The sequence below is a fragment of the Aphelocoma coerulescens genome, chromosome 12 (genome assembly GCF_041296385.1).
Source record: "Aphelocoma coerulescens isolate FSJ_1873_10779 chromosome 12, UR_Acoe_1.0, whole genome shotgun sequence".
Classification (NCBI taxonomy): Eukaryota; Metazoa; Chordata; class Aves; order Passeriformes; family Corvidae; genus Aphelocoma; species Aphelocoma coerulescens.
In genome coordinates this window covers 12,605,130-12,621,510 of record NC_091026.1, presented here as the reverse complement: position 1 = coordinate 12,621,510, position 16,381 = coordinate 12,605,130, and the positions used below count along the sequence as shown (strand labels likewise).

Here is a 16,381-nt window from a genome sequence, read left to right as displayed (position 1 = left end):
AAAACAATTATTTGTTCCATAGCGTAACTTCTTCTCTTTTCTCTAAAACTGTTAACCAGGGAGCAGATGTTAAGAGCACACTTCATCCACAAGGTGACATCCACTAATTGGTCTAAAAGAGGATCCTCTATCAATAAAAGTCAGAAACCTTTACGTTATAGGTCAAGGGCACAAGACCTTCAAACGAGGGCACTGAAAGTTCAGGGAAAGCATGCCTTTTCTCACCTTTCCCTCCTCTTTAAGCTACTTTCTTATAATGAGAAAGTACCCAGTGATTTCAGGTCCAAAATTCTGGGTGTGCCAAGTACCACCATGCACAAGCATTTTTAAATAACTTCTCACACTGAGGCTCAATTACAGCCCAAATTACACTCTGCATAGCGCAACACACACAGTACAATTCTGACAGAATAAAAATTTCAATATTGCAAGTGGCATTTCATTGTCCAGCTCAGGTTAAGTATCTTTTCCACCTTCGAGACTGGCAGTATAAACAGCAATATACAGATGGCTTTGAATTTTAATATGTTGCTAAATAGCGAAAGTTATTTCAGTGCTTTATAACAGCCACTTTAAATACACCACAGCGGCAATAAACCACCCCAGTTTCAGTGAAAAAAACCCAACACCACTCGTCCACAATGATTTAAAGACAGAAATGTAAAGATAAGTACAGAAGAGGTTGCACAATAACACATGATCTTCCCTATCACATGCTTGGCAGCGCGCTCGCTGCCCGGCGATACCCGGTCAGATCCCGGGGCACTTCGGCCGCCCAGGGCAGCGCCGGACACCCCCAGGACGGGGCTCTGGCCGGAGTGTCGGGGCGATCCGGGGCTCCCGGAGCACCGCCGGCGGCCCGCGGGGAGCCCGGGGGGCGGGAGCGGCGGCACAGCGGGGCTGCGGGAGCCGGCGGAGCCTCTCCCCCATTCAATCCCTCCTTGCTGCCCGCTCTGCCCAGCGGCGGCGGCCGCGGCAGCGGTACCGGGCACGGCGGGGAGGCGGCCGACGGCCCTGGCTGCATCCCGCCGACAGGACCCCGCGCTCCCGGCGCCTCCTCAGCGGCAGCGCCGGCACTTACGCTCGAAGTCGGAGTCGGACTCGTCGTCGCCGCGGTCGGGTTCCTCGTCGCCGTTGGACTCGGTCTGCATGGGCTCCCCGTCGAAGCTGACCACCCTGCGGCCACCGCCCGCCTCCTGGTCGCGGGCATCCCGCAGGCGGGCGAAGTACTCGGCGGCGAAGCCCAGCAGGTCGGACGGCCGGTGCCGCAGCACCTCCACCGTGTAGCCCTGCAGCAGCTCGGTGAGGCCCGGCGGGATCTCGATGCTCATGGTGCCGGACACCCGGGAGGCCGCCTCGCCTCCCTCCCTCCCTCCCTCCGTCCCTCCCCGCGTCCGCGGCCGGCGGTGGCGGTTGCGGTGCGGGCTCGGGGCCTCCCAGGCGGACGCGAACCGACTCCCGCCGCTCCGGTCACACGAGCCGCGGGGCGCGGAGGGGAGGGACGGGACGGGGCGGGAGCGGCCCCGCGGCGCAGGCGCGGAGCGGGCGCGGGAGCGGGCGCGGGGCTGCGGCCGCGCGTGCGCGGGGTGAGGGGGGTGGGGGGGCGCGTGCGTCACCGCGGGGCGCGGCGGGGCCGGGGCGGGAACGGGGAGCGAGAACCGGGACGGGAGGCGGCGGAGGCTCGGGGACAGACGGGGCGGCTGAGTGGGTGCGTGCGTAGATGGTTCCGCTCTTTGGAGAACTGATGGGCGCCCGCGGTTCTGCGCCCGCCGGAGTCGTTAAGCCCCGGTCACGGCGGGTTGGGCCGAGTTTGAGCGGTGTTGGAAAACCTCTTGACCAGAGCTGTCGGCGGGATGTGTGGAGGGGTGGAGATCAGGCAGGTCCCTGGTCGTTGCTGCTGCATTTTTATTTTTCTCTGATTTCACATCAGTGACCCCGTACACTCATTTCTTGTCAGAATCACAGAACAGTTAGGTGGGAAGAGGCCTCTGAGATGATTGAGTCCAGTCGCTGACCAAACACCATCGTGTCTAGACCATGACACTGAGTGCCACGTTCAGTCTTCCCTTAAACGTGTCCGGGGACGGTGACTCCTCCACCTCCTTGGGCAGCCTGTTTTGTTCCAATATCTGATCACCTTTTCTGTGAAAGAATTCCACATAATGTCCAACCTAAACCTCCCCTGGCACAACTTGAGGTCACGTCCTCTTGTCCTCTCGTTGGTTGCATGGGAGAAGAGACCAATCCCCACCTGGCTACACTCTCAGGTATGTGTAGAGAGCAGTAAAATCTCTCCCGAGCTTCCTTTTCTCCCGGCTAAACACCCTCAGCTACCTCACTCCTCATCAGACTTGTGTTCCAGACCCTTCCTCAGCTGTGTTCCCTTCTCTGGACTCACTCCAGCACCTCAATGTCCTTCCTGAATTGAGCCCAGAACCAGACACAGCACTCAAGGTGTGGCCTCACCCATGCCAAGGACAGAGGTTCTCTTTCCTCACAGAGCATGTGAGGGTGTTTCAAAGCTCCCGCAGGAGCAGGAGAACAAGGGGTTTTTGACCTGGGTCAGATCCAATCAAACTTCCATCCAATTTTGCTTGGAGTTGGATTTAGGACCTATGACCCCCTGGTTCTTGTCAGAATGACATCATTAAAGAACAATTCTTAAGTCGGTGCAAGAGAAGCAACGTGCAGGTCTTCACACCTTTTGGTAAATGCTGAATAGAGCCATGACATAGTCTGAAAGGGTGGCAGTAGTGCTGATCTGATAATAATAAAGCATTAAAGATAAAGAATTTCAGGAAAATGAAACACAGAATCATAGAATGGTTTGGGTTGGAAGGAACCCTAATGGTCACCTAGTGCCAAATCCTCTGCCATGGTCAGGACACCTTCCACTAGACCAGGTTGCTCCAAGCCCCATCCAATCTGGTCTTGAACACTTCCAGGCATGGGGCATCCACATCTCTGCACAACCTGTGCCAGTGCCTTGTCACCCTCATAATCGCTAATATGTATGAGCTCTGGAGATACTCGTTCATATGCTGTTAAAATGTGCTTTATTCAGATTTTTGCTTGTGTTTGTTGTACAAAACCTGTTACCTGTATGTACAAGGGAGGTTTGGCAGATGCCCAGGGGCTGCATGGAGTGGAGCCGTCGGCCCTTAAGGTTTGATGTTGCTGGGAAGCTTGTCTTGGGAGAAAATAGGCCTGTGCAAACATGACTCAAAGGGAATACGGATGTTGGCTTAGTGACGCCGCTGCGTGTTGTCAGTGTACATATTTTTATTTAATTCTTCTTTTGTTTCAACAATAAAAGAGCAGAAATCAACTCATACTCAAAATATAAAATTTCACTTAGAAGCCCAGAAGTGGCTGAGGCAGTGTACTGTGTGTTTTGGTTTTGTTTGCTCGTGTGCCAAGGAGTCCCCTTGCTCATCCAGATGGTTCTCACTGCGCTCCCAGATAAAGGCAGCCTGTTCATCACTGCTGCACAGAGGGCACAGCAGCAGATCCCTGAACACCACATCCAGTGCTTTTACTGGCTGTTCTCAGTGAGGGAGGCCAGTTGCAAATCTTATGGCACATAAAGGTGTTCTTTGTAATACAGATCCCATATTTTCATGCGAAGTAAGATTACATTGTGTATCCATACAAAGAGAACACTTTTTTTAAAAAGCACAGAAGGTTGATTTGCCACATCTCATCAGTTTATTCAAAGATGTTGTGTGAAGCTGTTTCTCTTAATTTCTATTCTTTTCTACAGCAGGAACAACTGTTGCTCCATCACCTTTTTCAAAAGTTTTCATTTGCCACTCCTACCATTATTGTCTGTCTGATGGTCTCAAACATTACAAGAGTACATTTCACTGCTCAATATATGTACTTCAGCCACTGACAGAACTGGTGCAGAGAAAGGTTCTGATCAATGAGATCAATGGTTAGTCCCCCCACAAAATTAAGATTTCGGATGAGAACTTTGCTGGTTGGGTGCTGAAGATATTGCTGGTGGTAAAGAGGTAAAAATGAAAGTTTTAAAATGCTGTAGAAATGGTAAAACAAAATACCAATAAAAAGCACTGGGAAGAAGGTTCAAAGAAAGAAAGGGAAAGTCTAATTCCAAGGGAATACACTTACTTTTCTTTCCCACTTTTTTGCACAACAGCCAGCCACTTGACAACTGCCTGCTTTTGGCATTAGTCAGCTCTTGTATTAGCTTTTAATGTTTGTTGATAATTTTATATCATTTGTGTCTGTGAATATAAATCTGGTTATTTATATGAAAAAAATGTGTTACTAGTAAATATTGTTAAGTCTCTGAAGGGCTACATTGTATTGGCCTTCTGATATTTATATGTCCACACACAATTAATCAGCTTCAGAGGAAAGTAAAGAGCAGAGCTCTGTTTATCCTCTTCCTGAAGGTCAACGGACAAAATCAAAAGCATCCAAGGTCACACAAAGTACATTTTCAAGTTGATTTATGCCACAGTTTATCCTTTATATACCTTTTTTTTTCGGTGAGCGTCAGAATGGATGGCACAAATATGTGAGAAGCTCATCGGTGATCAAGTTAATTGTTATAGTGCCTGCTGTGCATACATAGAGCTCATCATACGCTTTCCTTCTCCCTGAATTTGCATAACTTTTTAAATTATTACTGTAATAAGCATTCACATTAAAAGAATGATAGAAAATAAATTAGAAAATGAACTTGCAGCCTTAATTTGATCCCCTTTATAATAACATTTTTAATTCAGGCATCATGACCAATGCAATTTCTTTCCTCTGGTTTCATGGCATGTTCAGCACCCAGTATGTAGTTAGATTAAGACTTATGTAGCTGATGAAGCTGGTCACCACAGTATTCCTATCAAAAAATACATATATATCAGAATATAGTTCTCCTAATAATTTCTTATTTTCTTATGGCTGAAAGCTATTCCCATATATACCACGTGTCTGTGCTCCCAAATGGTGAGGTCTCTTCCCTTTACCCTGCCTGTTCTACCCAGATCCATGTGACTTTGATGTGTCATTAGTGAAAGTGTTGTGGAGCTTCATTGCTTGTCCTGCTCAGGCAGGAGCAGCAAAGTTGCCAGCAGAAAAAGCAAAATAGTCTGTGTAGTCCTGAACTGGGGAAAAATAATCAGATTAAACCTCCTGACTGGCTCCTTAAAAAGTAAAATAAATCCTTTTATAACAAGTAATATTTCACTTCTCATAAACCTGTCAGCACCAGCCAGAGCTCAGACACTATATAAACATATGTACATCTTGGATTAATTACACTTGCCTTTAAACTCCGTACAAGGATCATGCAAGAAAACACTAAATATTCTGATGACAAGTATTAGTGAACACAGCTTCACGTTTTCCACATCCCCCTGGTGCTGAAGCCAGTGACCAAGGTTTCTCAAAGCAGCAAGTTCCAGAAATACCTGTTAGATAAAGCAGCACTTCTTTTTCTAAGATCTGGAGCATTCTCCCCAGATTTACCAAATGCCCCCTACTCCTGGTATTCCAGGATTTGGCAAATTATATCTACCTGTGTTTTTTTGCTACCTTGTGATTTTTGTAAACCTCTTATCTTGCTTCAGCCCTCTCAAAATTAAGGTCTCACAGTCCTACCAGTCTCTCCTCCAAGAGCAGCTGCTTCTCCAGGATCACATTAAAGTCTCCTTTCTGTAGCTGCTCAACTTCTCTGTGCCTTTCATGAGCACTGTGTGCAGTTCTGGTCTCCACATCCCAAAATGTGGGCTCACCCTGGTTTTACACAGCAGAAAAATTATTCTGTCTGTTTTGTTCTCTAACACGTTTCCTTAGGTTTTTTTGGCTGCCACATCATTATGAGCTGAATGTATCCAGTCTTCATTTTAAGATATAAAGAGATGAAAAAATTCCCACTTCCCTTGCTCTGTTTCTCCTGGGGCTGACCACCCTCACTGCAAGAAACATGCTGAGTTTTAAGTTTTGTATGTTTAACATTCAAATACTTTTCTACACACTGCTTGCTCCTGTTGCTGTAAATGTGCATAAACGTCATATAACTTTGTGCATAATGTACACAAACCTTCTGAATTTGCCTTTTACCAGAAGTAATAGTAACAAACAAGTGATGCTGGGCTTAGCCACCAGGATGCAGAGATCCTTGAACACCATATGCAAGATGAAACTGCTTCTCCTGCCTCTCTTTGGTTTCCTTCTCAGGAAGGTGCTAAACCTCAGAAACCAAACTTTGGTGCTCTAACCAGTTGGTTTGCTTGTGACAGTAAGCAAGATTTAGTAGGTATTTTTGTTAGCCTTTAGAGTGAGTAGCTTGAGTACTGTGTACCTCAACAAATCGTATGGGACTGTCTATCACTAGTACAAAGGAGAAAAAAAAATCAATCTTTTTTTAAAATAAATGCATATAAATACTTGTGTCAGCTGAAATTTGTTACCTTGACACTACCTTTAGTCCATCAAAAATATTTTGGATAATTCTTTGAAAGATGCTTTGCTGCATTTGTTGATAAATGTCAAAGTATCGAGTTGGGAGAAACATCTGTATAAATGTCCAGATTTTCATTGGCATAATTCAGTTTATGAACACAGAAAGCACTGATTCTGTTGGTAACAATTACAATTTTTCAGGCAGTAGAAAATGCCAACTTTAAAACACCTGATTTTGTAAATCATTTGTCCTATGTGTTAGCTAGACGTAAAAAGGAATACCTCTGACTGTCATGTCATACTTGTGACGTAAAATGGCACGTGTCTGAATCTAGATAAAAGTAGTATCTGTGACATAAGACATGTGGGCTGACCATGTTGTTTAAACTATCCTGAGCAACACTACGTAGCAGATGCAGAGTTTATGGTTCCCACGTCAGAGAAGCCCTAAGCAACGGCACTGCTGTGTAAACAGGGGATATTCAAATAAGGACTTAGCTAAGCACTTGGTTCTCTTGCATACAAAGCAAAGCTGTACCCATTTTGGTTGTACTTTAGTGTCTGGCCCCAGCACTTAAAACATTATATTAAGAACTTCTTAACAGAGGCTGGTGTGAATTCTGGGCAGAGGGAGCTGGTGGGAACAGACCTTTGTGCGTGTCCTGTGGTAGCCAGTCACTCACTGGGTAGCCCTGATCCTGCTGGATGGCTTTGTTGGCCTTAGAGTACACAGACATTGCTACTAAATAAAGGTAGAAGGTTTTCAGACTGTTTGGTTTTAAGAGAAGAAAGAAAATTAACCTCCCTGTGAGTTGTTCAAAGACTAATCTGAATCCAAACTATCAATTTCTGTCCGTGTTTTCCAGCAGAACCTGTTCAAACACAAGTTTGTTGATGTTGAGGGGTTTGTCATACGAAGAGCTCTGAAATTTATTTCTTCCTTGAGCCTTTGCTTGCAAATCTGGAATTGTCTTTTGCTCTATGTACACACTTGTGCCCTCCCCATCTTCTCCCATTTCCACCTGCCACAGTTCAGGTTATCAGCATTTCTGTACTGGGTCCCAATCTGCCACTACTCAGACATGTATTGCTCTGTCACTGTTGGTACAGCTCTGGTTTTCACATCTTCTGCTGTCGCCTTTGTCCCTTGAATGTTATCAACCATTTCTCACACTTGGCATTTGCCCGTTTGTCATGTATCTTCACTAGATGCTTGTCAAACAACAATTACCCTTCCCTTCACCTCCGAGGTTTACCCTATATCCACAATCTATCCCTCACCCCATCTTGCTTATCTCCCCTGGGGGGACACCTTGAGCCTCCTTCCAGGCTGAGCCTCAGTCTCTCCCTCCTCTTGCAGCACCTTATCTCTCACTGAGACAGGAGCCGCTGCGTCTTTGCTCTTTGGCAATGTTTTTTGGCGTCCACCAGAAGCCAGTGACACATTTCACTGTTCCCAGTGTTTGTGTCCTGCCCTTTGGTGCTCACAGATCCATTGCAGGCACAGAAGTGCTGTACACAAACACGGGGCAATACTACAATGAAGGGCTCATTTTACAGGTTGGCATGGTGTGTTAACTAATTCCAAGTGCTGAAATTGCAGTATTAAATGTAGGTTGCAACAGTAGAAATGAGCTTTATCCACAAAATCCCCAAATTTTTATATTTCCATCTGAAAACCCTTTTATGAGCTTTATTACAGCTGTTAGTACTTGTTTTAATTAAACTCATACTGCAGCATGAAGATCAGTTAACCAGTGTTCAGAGAAAATCAGTAAGCAGTTCCTATTGTATTTTACTGTCATTCTTCACATCCTGTGCTTTGGTGTACAATATGAAAATGTTGATAGAGGAGTCTATCATATCTCAGTGGATCTGATATATTCTATCTATATCTCAGGGGAGGATAATAGGGACATGAAACTTCTCACTTCTAGGCTGGTTTTCTGATTCAGTTTAGGTTCTTAAGTTTTATAAAAGTATTTGATGTCTGACTGCAGCTTGGATGTCTTCATTCAAGGAAACAGGTGGTCTTATCATCCAAAGCAGAGGATTATAAGGCCACCTCACCATTTCCAGATCCCTCTTTGTCAGTCTCAGCAAAAAAATGATTGGTTTGTAGAGCTGAAAAATGCTTGCTGCCTTCAACTATGACTTAAATCATGTCTGCATAGGAAACTAATTGAATGGGTGTTCCGTGTACAGAGCTGCTCCTGAGGGGGTTTTTGACTTTAATTCCCAAGGCTATCAGACCAGAAGAGTTGCATTAGAAAAAGAGGAAAAGAAGAATCTGGTTTTAGAGAAATGCAGCAGCACTGCCTTTTGTTGCAGTTGCTTTGAAGTGTCTCTCCATTGACATCTAGTGTCCGTACAGGAAGATCTTTAGATTCCTCATAGCCGTGCTGGCAATATTTATCTATAAATTTTTAAGGATTTTTTCCTTGTGTAGTTATTAAGAGTTGCTACTGATCATACCAGGTCAGCCAGTAGGTGAGACTGATGGTGCAAACACATCATACAAACAATCTCCCTAATCCTAACAGTGATATCAGAGACGTGCATGTATGTCTATGTTCTGAATGGCTCCAAGAACCCCTTTCAGTGCTTTGCAGTGCAAAAATATTATCCCTTTTTATTTTTTCTGTAAATACCTGTAAAATATTTTCCATCTGTATCTCTTTCCTCAGAGCATACAAGCAATTGTGAACCAATGAATATTCAATACAGATCTTATGAAGTATTGTACTTTGTAGTCAGGCATTATTCTAAATATATTTAATTAAAGAAGAGTATTTTCAATGATAGAAATATTTTTTACACTCCATTTTATCACTGAAAGATACTTAATAGAGAAGTGTCTTTATTCGTAAAATGGTGAGATTTACTTTCATACTACTAATATATACTGTAGAAATCCCAAGTTTTTCCAAAAGGATTTGTTGTTCTGCTTTTGCAAAATTTTGAACAATGGCAGTGAACAATTAATCATGTTGTTACTGTACACTTTGCTCTGTTAACTCTTCCTTTGCAGTACTTCCTCCTGCTCCTTCAGCCAGCCTGAAGTGCTTCTGTTGGGGTGTGCACAGAGTGGCGGTGCCAGAGTCACAGCCACACCATGCTTGGTCCTAGACTGATGTGAAGTCCTTCCCTACTCTGAAAACCCCCTGTACATTCATACTTGGATCATTTCCATTATTATCTGCTCACAAAGGCAGTTATTCCAAATAAATTATGTTGTGAAAGCTTAACAAGATATGTTGTCCTAATATTTGTGTTGCAGCTTCAGGAAAAGACAACTGGTTCAAGGATGCACACCAGGCACTGCCTCTGTCCATGATGGACTCTGTATATCCAGGGGGCTCATGGACTCCATCATTTCTTGGCAGTGTCTTATGATTCATCCCTTTCCAGCCTTTCCTCAATATCTCATAAGGAAAGACAAGATCTCTCTTGGATTGGTGATACCTGACATTGCAAGGTCCTGTCCTTGCCAGCTGGTGGAAGTTACTAGTGTGAAAATAATAGATCTTTGCCTTGGAACAGCAGGAAACCTGCTGAAAAAGAGCTAGAACAGCCTTGAACTTCTCCTGTGAAGGTCAGAGGAGAGTGAATCAGTATTTTCCACCATTCTGGAAAAGGAGCAGTCATCAGTTTCTAGGGACAGTTACATATTTTCCCTCTTTCTCCTTTCAGTGTTCTGTTATTTAAAAATGCTCATTACATTAACTGTCAGAGAGTCTGTGTTGAAAGAACCTGCTGAATCAATACATCCAGAATAAGAATGACAGCATCATTAAGATGTATCCCGCTTAGATTATTCATAATTTAACTATAAAGCAAAACATGTGATCATGAGTAATAAAGGAATGTGACATAAATGATTTCATTCAGAGCAGTGCATTAATGTAAGCACTGGCAAAGCTGCTGCAGCAGCAGCTGGAGCCTTTAATTGCAACTGCTTATAATTAGGGTTACAAATAGGTGTTTATGTCTGTCTTTGCCGCTCTCCTTTGGCCACCCCAACTTTTCATCACCGATAGGACTCAGTGCTTCCAGCAGCCCCAGATTTTCCCTCCATGGCGTCAATGGAAGGAGGCAGAAGGCAAGAGTATCATGTTGCTATGGCAACACATCCCACTTCCCTGGGGATCTTGTTGCCTCGGCGACATCGGGCGGGCAATGCCTGTGGATCAAATCGACTCAGAGCAGCTGCCCCCTAAAAAGCAGGACAGCTCTGGCCTCCGGTAGCGTGGGAGCCCAGAGCTTCATGGCCTGGCACGTGTAGGACCCTGCACTCACAGCAGGGTCTGGGCCAGGAGAAGGTGACCCATGTGTGTGGCCCTTCAGGTAGCGAGACGAGGCTACAGCCAAAAGGAGCTTCCCATTACCATCTAGCATTTTAAAATAAGATGGATGGCAGGAAAGCCAATGTCAGTGGGAGGAGTTTTGCTGAAGGGAGCAAATGCTGGGGCCACTGTCCTTGGTTTGTATGATCAGGACCTGCAAACATACCACAACATCAGAAGTCATTGCCTCTTGTTACACAATCCATCTGTGAAAGGAGGTGAGCTTGTACATTGATTTTAGGGCAGTCCAGTGCTGCTTTTCACTGTGTCACATCCAGTACCCAGCACCACGTAGGCAGCAGATTAAAGACCAATTTGCATAGGCAAATGCCTGTGTTAATGCTGTGAGGACAGAGCCTCCCTCCTGTGTGCCTGCAGGCACTCCAGCAACCAGCCCCAACCCACAGGAAAGCAGTGACATGATCTTAAGAGCCTCCAGATCCTTTGCCACAAGAGTGGTTTTGGATATCTGCACCAAACACCTTCTGTGGACTTCACTGGAGCCCCCTGTGTAACTGCCAGTAGGATGAGGGGGTTCAAACCTCAATGCATGGACACCAGTTATGGACATCAGTTATCCACAGCACTTGGAGAGCAATTTGAGAAGCAGGAAGATGATAAAGGACAGACAAACTTGCACAAGACAGGTAAATTCCTTGTAATTTGTCAGTTCCTATAGGAATCTCTTCTCCCTTCACACTGTTGCATTAAGAAGCCTCTTGCCTACTGTAATTAGCCCTTGAATAAACACCATCTCTGGAACACAAGCCTCTGTTGTGCTGATTTTGCGAGTTAGCAGTGCTTCACTTTTTTTTTTAAGCCTTACACTAATTATTGCAGAAGAGCAGAGCCTGCTCCAGGGAGCCTGGTATTACTTTTTGCCTCTGGAAATATTACCATATGCTGCAGAACTGTGTCTCAATGGTGTTAACATACCTGGCTTTAAGTAGATATTGTCTGTACTTGCAGCTACACCCTACTGCTTGCTCTATCCTTGTATTTCTGACATTAGCCTTATTTTCACTGAGCCATTCTGTGTGCATTTTCCACACAACATTAGCTGTTTTTCTTCTCACAATCAGAGCTATGGTTAATTGTGTTTACAAAGGATTCCTGAACCATGGGAAATGTTTCTCAGAATGTGCGGTTTTGCATCGTTTAGCCTTGAAAGGATGCTGCTTTCCCTGACCTCTTGTTGATTTTTTTCTCAATGACTCTGGTAATTGCATCAGTAGCTCTAGGAGTCAAATTTTCCTTTCACATCTAGGAAAGATCCAACCTTTCCTTACTCTTTCCCAGCTGAATCACATATCCAGTCCCTCCTGTTTTCTGTGGCTCAATCACACCAGCTTTTTTTCTGACTTCTTGTTTCACCCTTGTCCAGAATAAACTCTGCCACTTTCCTGGGACATCATTTCCACCACTCTACTTTTCTATGAAATTCTCCGTCTTTCTTCTCCTCTCCTGCATCAAATTCATTTCTTATCTTCTCCATCAGCATCCTTTACAACCAATCTTCAGTCAGGTCCATCAGTATTCATTCTGACAACATTGTCCCCAAAATTCTGACAGCATTTTGACACCATATCAAACAGATATGTCCGTGTTTTTTCCACACCTCCCCACCACAGCTGGGCAGAGCTCTCCAGAAACATCTGCAAAGGGGGTTTGGGGCACAAAGACCAGCATGGTACCAGATTCTCCCTCCTTTTGAGGCGAATCATCTGCCTGTTTCACTTATACTTAAAACCAATCTGCCTTGAGAAAGACCTTTTTTTGTTTCAGCACACTGAGAAAGTGAAAAATGACAGCCAGGAGTGCACCCCAAACCCACACATTTCAGGTTCTGATGTCACCTCAAAGCCACTCGGTCCCCACACTGATGTTCCACGTTATCTGCAGTTGTGTGTGGGGGTTCCCTTTCAAACGCACGTAAGCAATGTCAGTTCCTTGAGGTTAACCTGCAGTCATCAAGAAGCTGTAGGCAACACTCAGAGGAAAAACCTGTTTCCTCTCTCTCTTCACACCTCTTTAAAGGGAACTGGTTTTTCTGAGTCACAGCTAACACAAACCTGTTGGAAAAGATTCAGCCTAGATTTATACTACTGCTCAGAGGAACATGAAAGACCATTTAGTGTTCAAAGTATTATTTTGAATTTTTAATCAAGCCCCCTGTCTGGCTGAGCTCTGTCACGCCCTTCTTTGGATTTTGTAGAGTTTACTTCTCTTGTCATCCTGAGCAGACTTTGACGTGCAGAACACAGAGTTATTGATGAAATGAGAAGATTGCTGGCAAAGTTTGGCTCTGTCTCTTCTTTTGCAGTAGGATCTCAGTGCAGGGGATATGCAGTGCAGTAGTTCTTTTGTTCATATTTAATCATACGAGAAAGAAGAATGTAATTAAGGCCTGTCTCACTCAATCTCCTCTCTGCCTCAGAGTTTTTCAACCCTTTGAGATAAAGGAAATGGAGCTTTTTCTGACAGCAAAGTGCAGCCCAGAGAACATCAGGAGTGATTCTGCCCCCATCACTCCACAGTTTCCATTTGACAGCGTTTTCCCTCTGAGCAGTTTCCCACGTGAAGGAACACAGCCATTACAAACACAGCCATTACAACTACATTGCAAGTCCCAAATCTGATCAGAGCTGGAAGTACGGTGTTTACCCTTGGTTTTCTTTGCACCTTTGACAGCCCAGCTTGCTTCACTGTCCCCCTCAATAGCTGGCTGATTTGTCTTTATCTGAAAACACCCTTAGGCAGTTACTAGATTTGAGGATGCAGCATTGAAAGGGGTCTTGGCTCAGAAATAGCCTTTTTTTTTTCTATTTAGCTATATGAGCTGTTTATTGTCTGTTTAGCTTTGTATCTCAAGGTAAACTCACTTCTTTTGTACTCAAAACCTACCAACCCCTTTAAAGCCCAGCACAGGTTTACAAAAGAGTTGCTGCCAAAGAATCCTGAAAATTGGAAACATCTCATTGAAACGGGTGTTTCAAGCTTGCAATTTTGGTTGGCCTTGGGCTGAAATGAAACCATATCAGCAAAGACAAGAAATGACTGGAAGGGGCAGAGGAGGATGAGTCGACCCACCCAACTCCAGGCTGAGGCCTTGGGATGGGAGGTGGTCCAGGATCCTGAAGGGGAGGGATGGTGCTCAACCAGACCAAGGAGAAGCATCCCAAGCCTGAGTGAGCCCTGCCAGAGAGCTACAGAAAAATAGTCAATGAGAAGACAGTTGATTGATGAAATTGCCTGAAATGAGGAAGGAGGGAGTAGGCTCTAATATATAAACACTTTAATTGCAAAGTTGTTTATTCTGAACTGTCCTAAGGTAAGTGTTATTGCTGCTTCCCAGGCTATGTAACAGGCATAGAGACTGACAGAGAAGTTTTCCACTTAGTGGCAGGGTTATTAAATTATAAAAAAGATAAGAGTTTATCACAGAAGCAATAAGCTGCTATTCTCTCAAGACTTTGCTGCTGAACTTTAGAAGAAATACTGTGGAAATCAAAGCAGTGCTTAAAAGGGAGAAATCTGCTACAGAAAAAAATACTGATTTAAATCTTGTTTCAATTTGCAAAACTGTTTTTACCTACAGAGAGCCTTAAAACAAGGGGAAAATATATTCCAGTTGCTCAGGATCAAAATCCAAGTCTCAGACACACAAAGACTAGTCCAGAGGGAGAAGCTGCTGTAAAAAGCTCTGGCAAATGAGGGACTCAATGGGTGTGTAAAGTGAAGGGGAAAAAAGGACAAAAGAATAGAAAATGTTCTTGCAATAGCAAAAGTGCAGCTAAAACATGAGATTTGACTATGTGGGGAATAAACAAAAGGTTACATGGGAGGATTTCTTGGGAGTTAGTGAGTCTGAAGGTTGCACAGTGGCAGTGTTGGTGCTTAGAAGGAAAGCTGCAGGAAGGTTGGTTTAACTGGGAAGAGGCTATTCCCATGGTGGAAAAATACAGACACGATGAGTCCAGGAAAGACAAGGTAGAATAAAATGGAAAGGATAAAATGGAATGGAAGAAGGGGCCAGCGCTGGGTGCCCACAGTGGGAGTGTGTCCTGCTGCAGCCAAACACAAGGGGAGAGCATGGCCATGACTGGGGTCTGGGTGGGGGCAGTGGGGCCACAGCCCAGCACAGCAGGGATGCACGGGGAGCTGGTCAGGGCTCTGCTGCTCAGCATCCTGCCATTGTCATGGTCCTCCTTGTCTGCTGCAGACCTCCTTGGACCCCACCCCAGGGATGGGGCAGCCCCTTCCCTCACAGGGGTTTTCTCTATCCAAAGCAGCGCATCTGAGGCTTTAAAAACTCCCAAATAATTATTAGTTACCTTTAAACTGAGATATTTGAAGATCAAAGAAATAAACAACGAAGGCAAAAATGACAAAACTGAAAATATATTATCCTACTTCCAGAAAGTATTTGATCAAGTGCCAGACATGGAAGGTCTGCTCCAGCTGCTGTTTGCTGCAGCTTGAGCAAAGGAAAGACTTGCACTGCACTAGTGGCCTTCAGACTGAAGCTGTGTGTAAGAATAGGAAGTGATGGTATCTCATGTTAAAGGACACAGTTGCTTGCCCAGTTACCCCTATCACAGGATTCAGATTCTGCTCACAGTCAAAAGCAAATATCTTAAAATACACTTTAAACTAGGCCAGTACTTTGAGAAAGGTCAAATTCTTGTTGGAATTCTGAGCAGTATATATTTTTACAGGAAAAGACACAATAAAGAAGGAAAAATAGGGGAGGCAGCAGGCACTCACTGTATCAGCAATTCAAGTTCCGAGACTGCTGAGACAAATTCCCTCAGGGAAATGAGATTATACTTTACTTCTGACATACATAGAATAACAGATTTTTCATTCATCTCTAAATTCATATTCAAACCGATTAGGCAAGAGCTACTGGAACAGGAGGAAAATCATGACCAAAGCTTAGGAGCAGTGTTTGTTTGCCAGATGAAGTCTCAGGGAATATTCTTTTGGAAATGAATACAGCAGTCACTGGAAGAAGTTAGAGAAATTAAGGATGACTGCTCCGTGCTTTCAATAAATGGAAACTTATTTATTTATTTATTTTTATGAAGACAAGTTGCTTAAGCAATATTTAGGGCAAAGAAGTTCCTAGAGAAAAAAAAAAGAGTAATCAAGAATAAGTAAAAAATTAAATAGTAAATAAATTCTTTACATCAGAATTTTTTTAAAGTATATTTAGAATTAATTTAATTTGAGCTTCATGGCATATGACAAGAAAATCTGATCTCTTATGAAAATGGAAATCAAGTGGTAAGGATCATTATTGTCAACATTCAAGAGTATCAGTGTTTTCAGTAAGATAGTTACATATTGTAGCAAAATGTGTACTAGTGTTGTTTACTTATTTGAGAAAAACTTTTCTATTTGAGATATTTTGACATAAACAAAAAAGATGCAACAATTTATCACTGTTACATTAGTTAAATGTACAAAGAATAACAAATCTCAGAGGAAAATTAGAAAAAAACAAATTTAGAATGTCATAAGAGCGTAAGAGGTTACAGATTATGCCTTTCCAGCTGGATTCTACCAAGCATTTTAAATTTTGAAGGGCACTTGAGTTG

At 43.9% G+C, this 16,381-nt stretch overlaps 1 protein-coding gene across 1 annotated transcript in view; it reads right to left on the bottom strand.

Moving 5' to 3' along the window:
* PRKAR2A (protein kinase cAMP-dependent type II regulatory subunit alpha) overlaps positions 1–1,509 on the bottom strand; it is a 60,019-nt gene extending 58,510 nt beyond the window's left edge. Inside the window, exon 1 of the mRNA XM_069027602.1 lies at positions 1,082–1,509. Within this exon, the coding sequence (XP_068883703.1) occupies positions 1,082–1,331 (250 nt within the window). The 5' untranslated portion in view covers positions 1,332–1,509. The remainder of the gene's footprint in view (positions 1–1,081) is intronic.
* Positions 1,510–16,381: the final 14,872 nt, after the last annotated feature.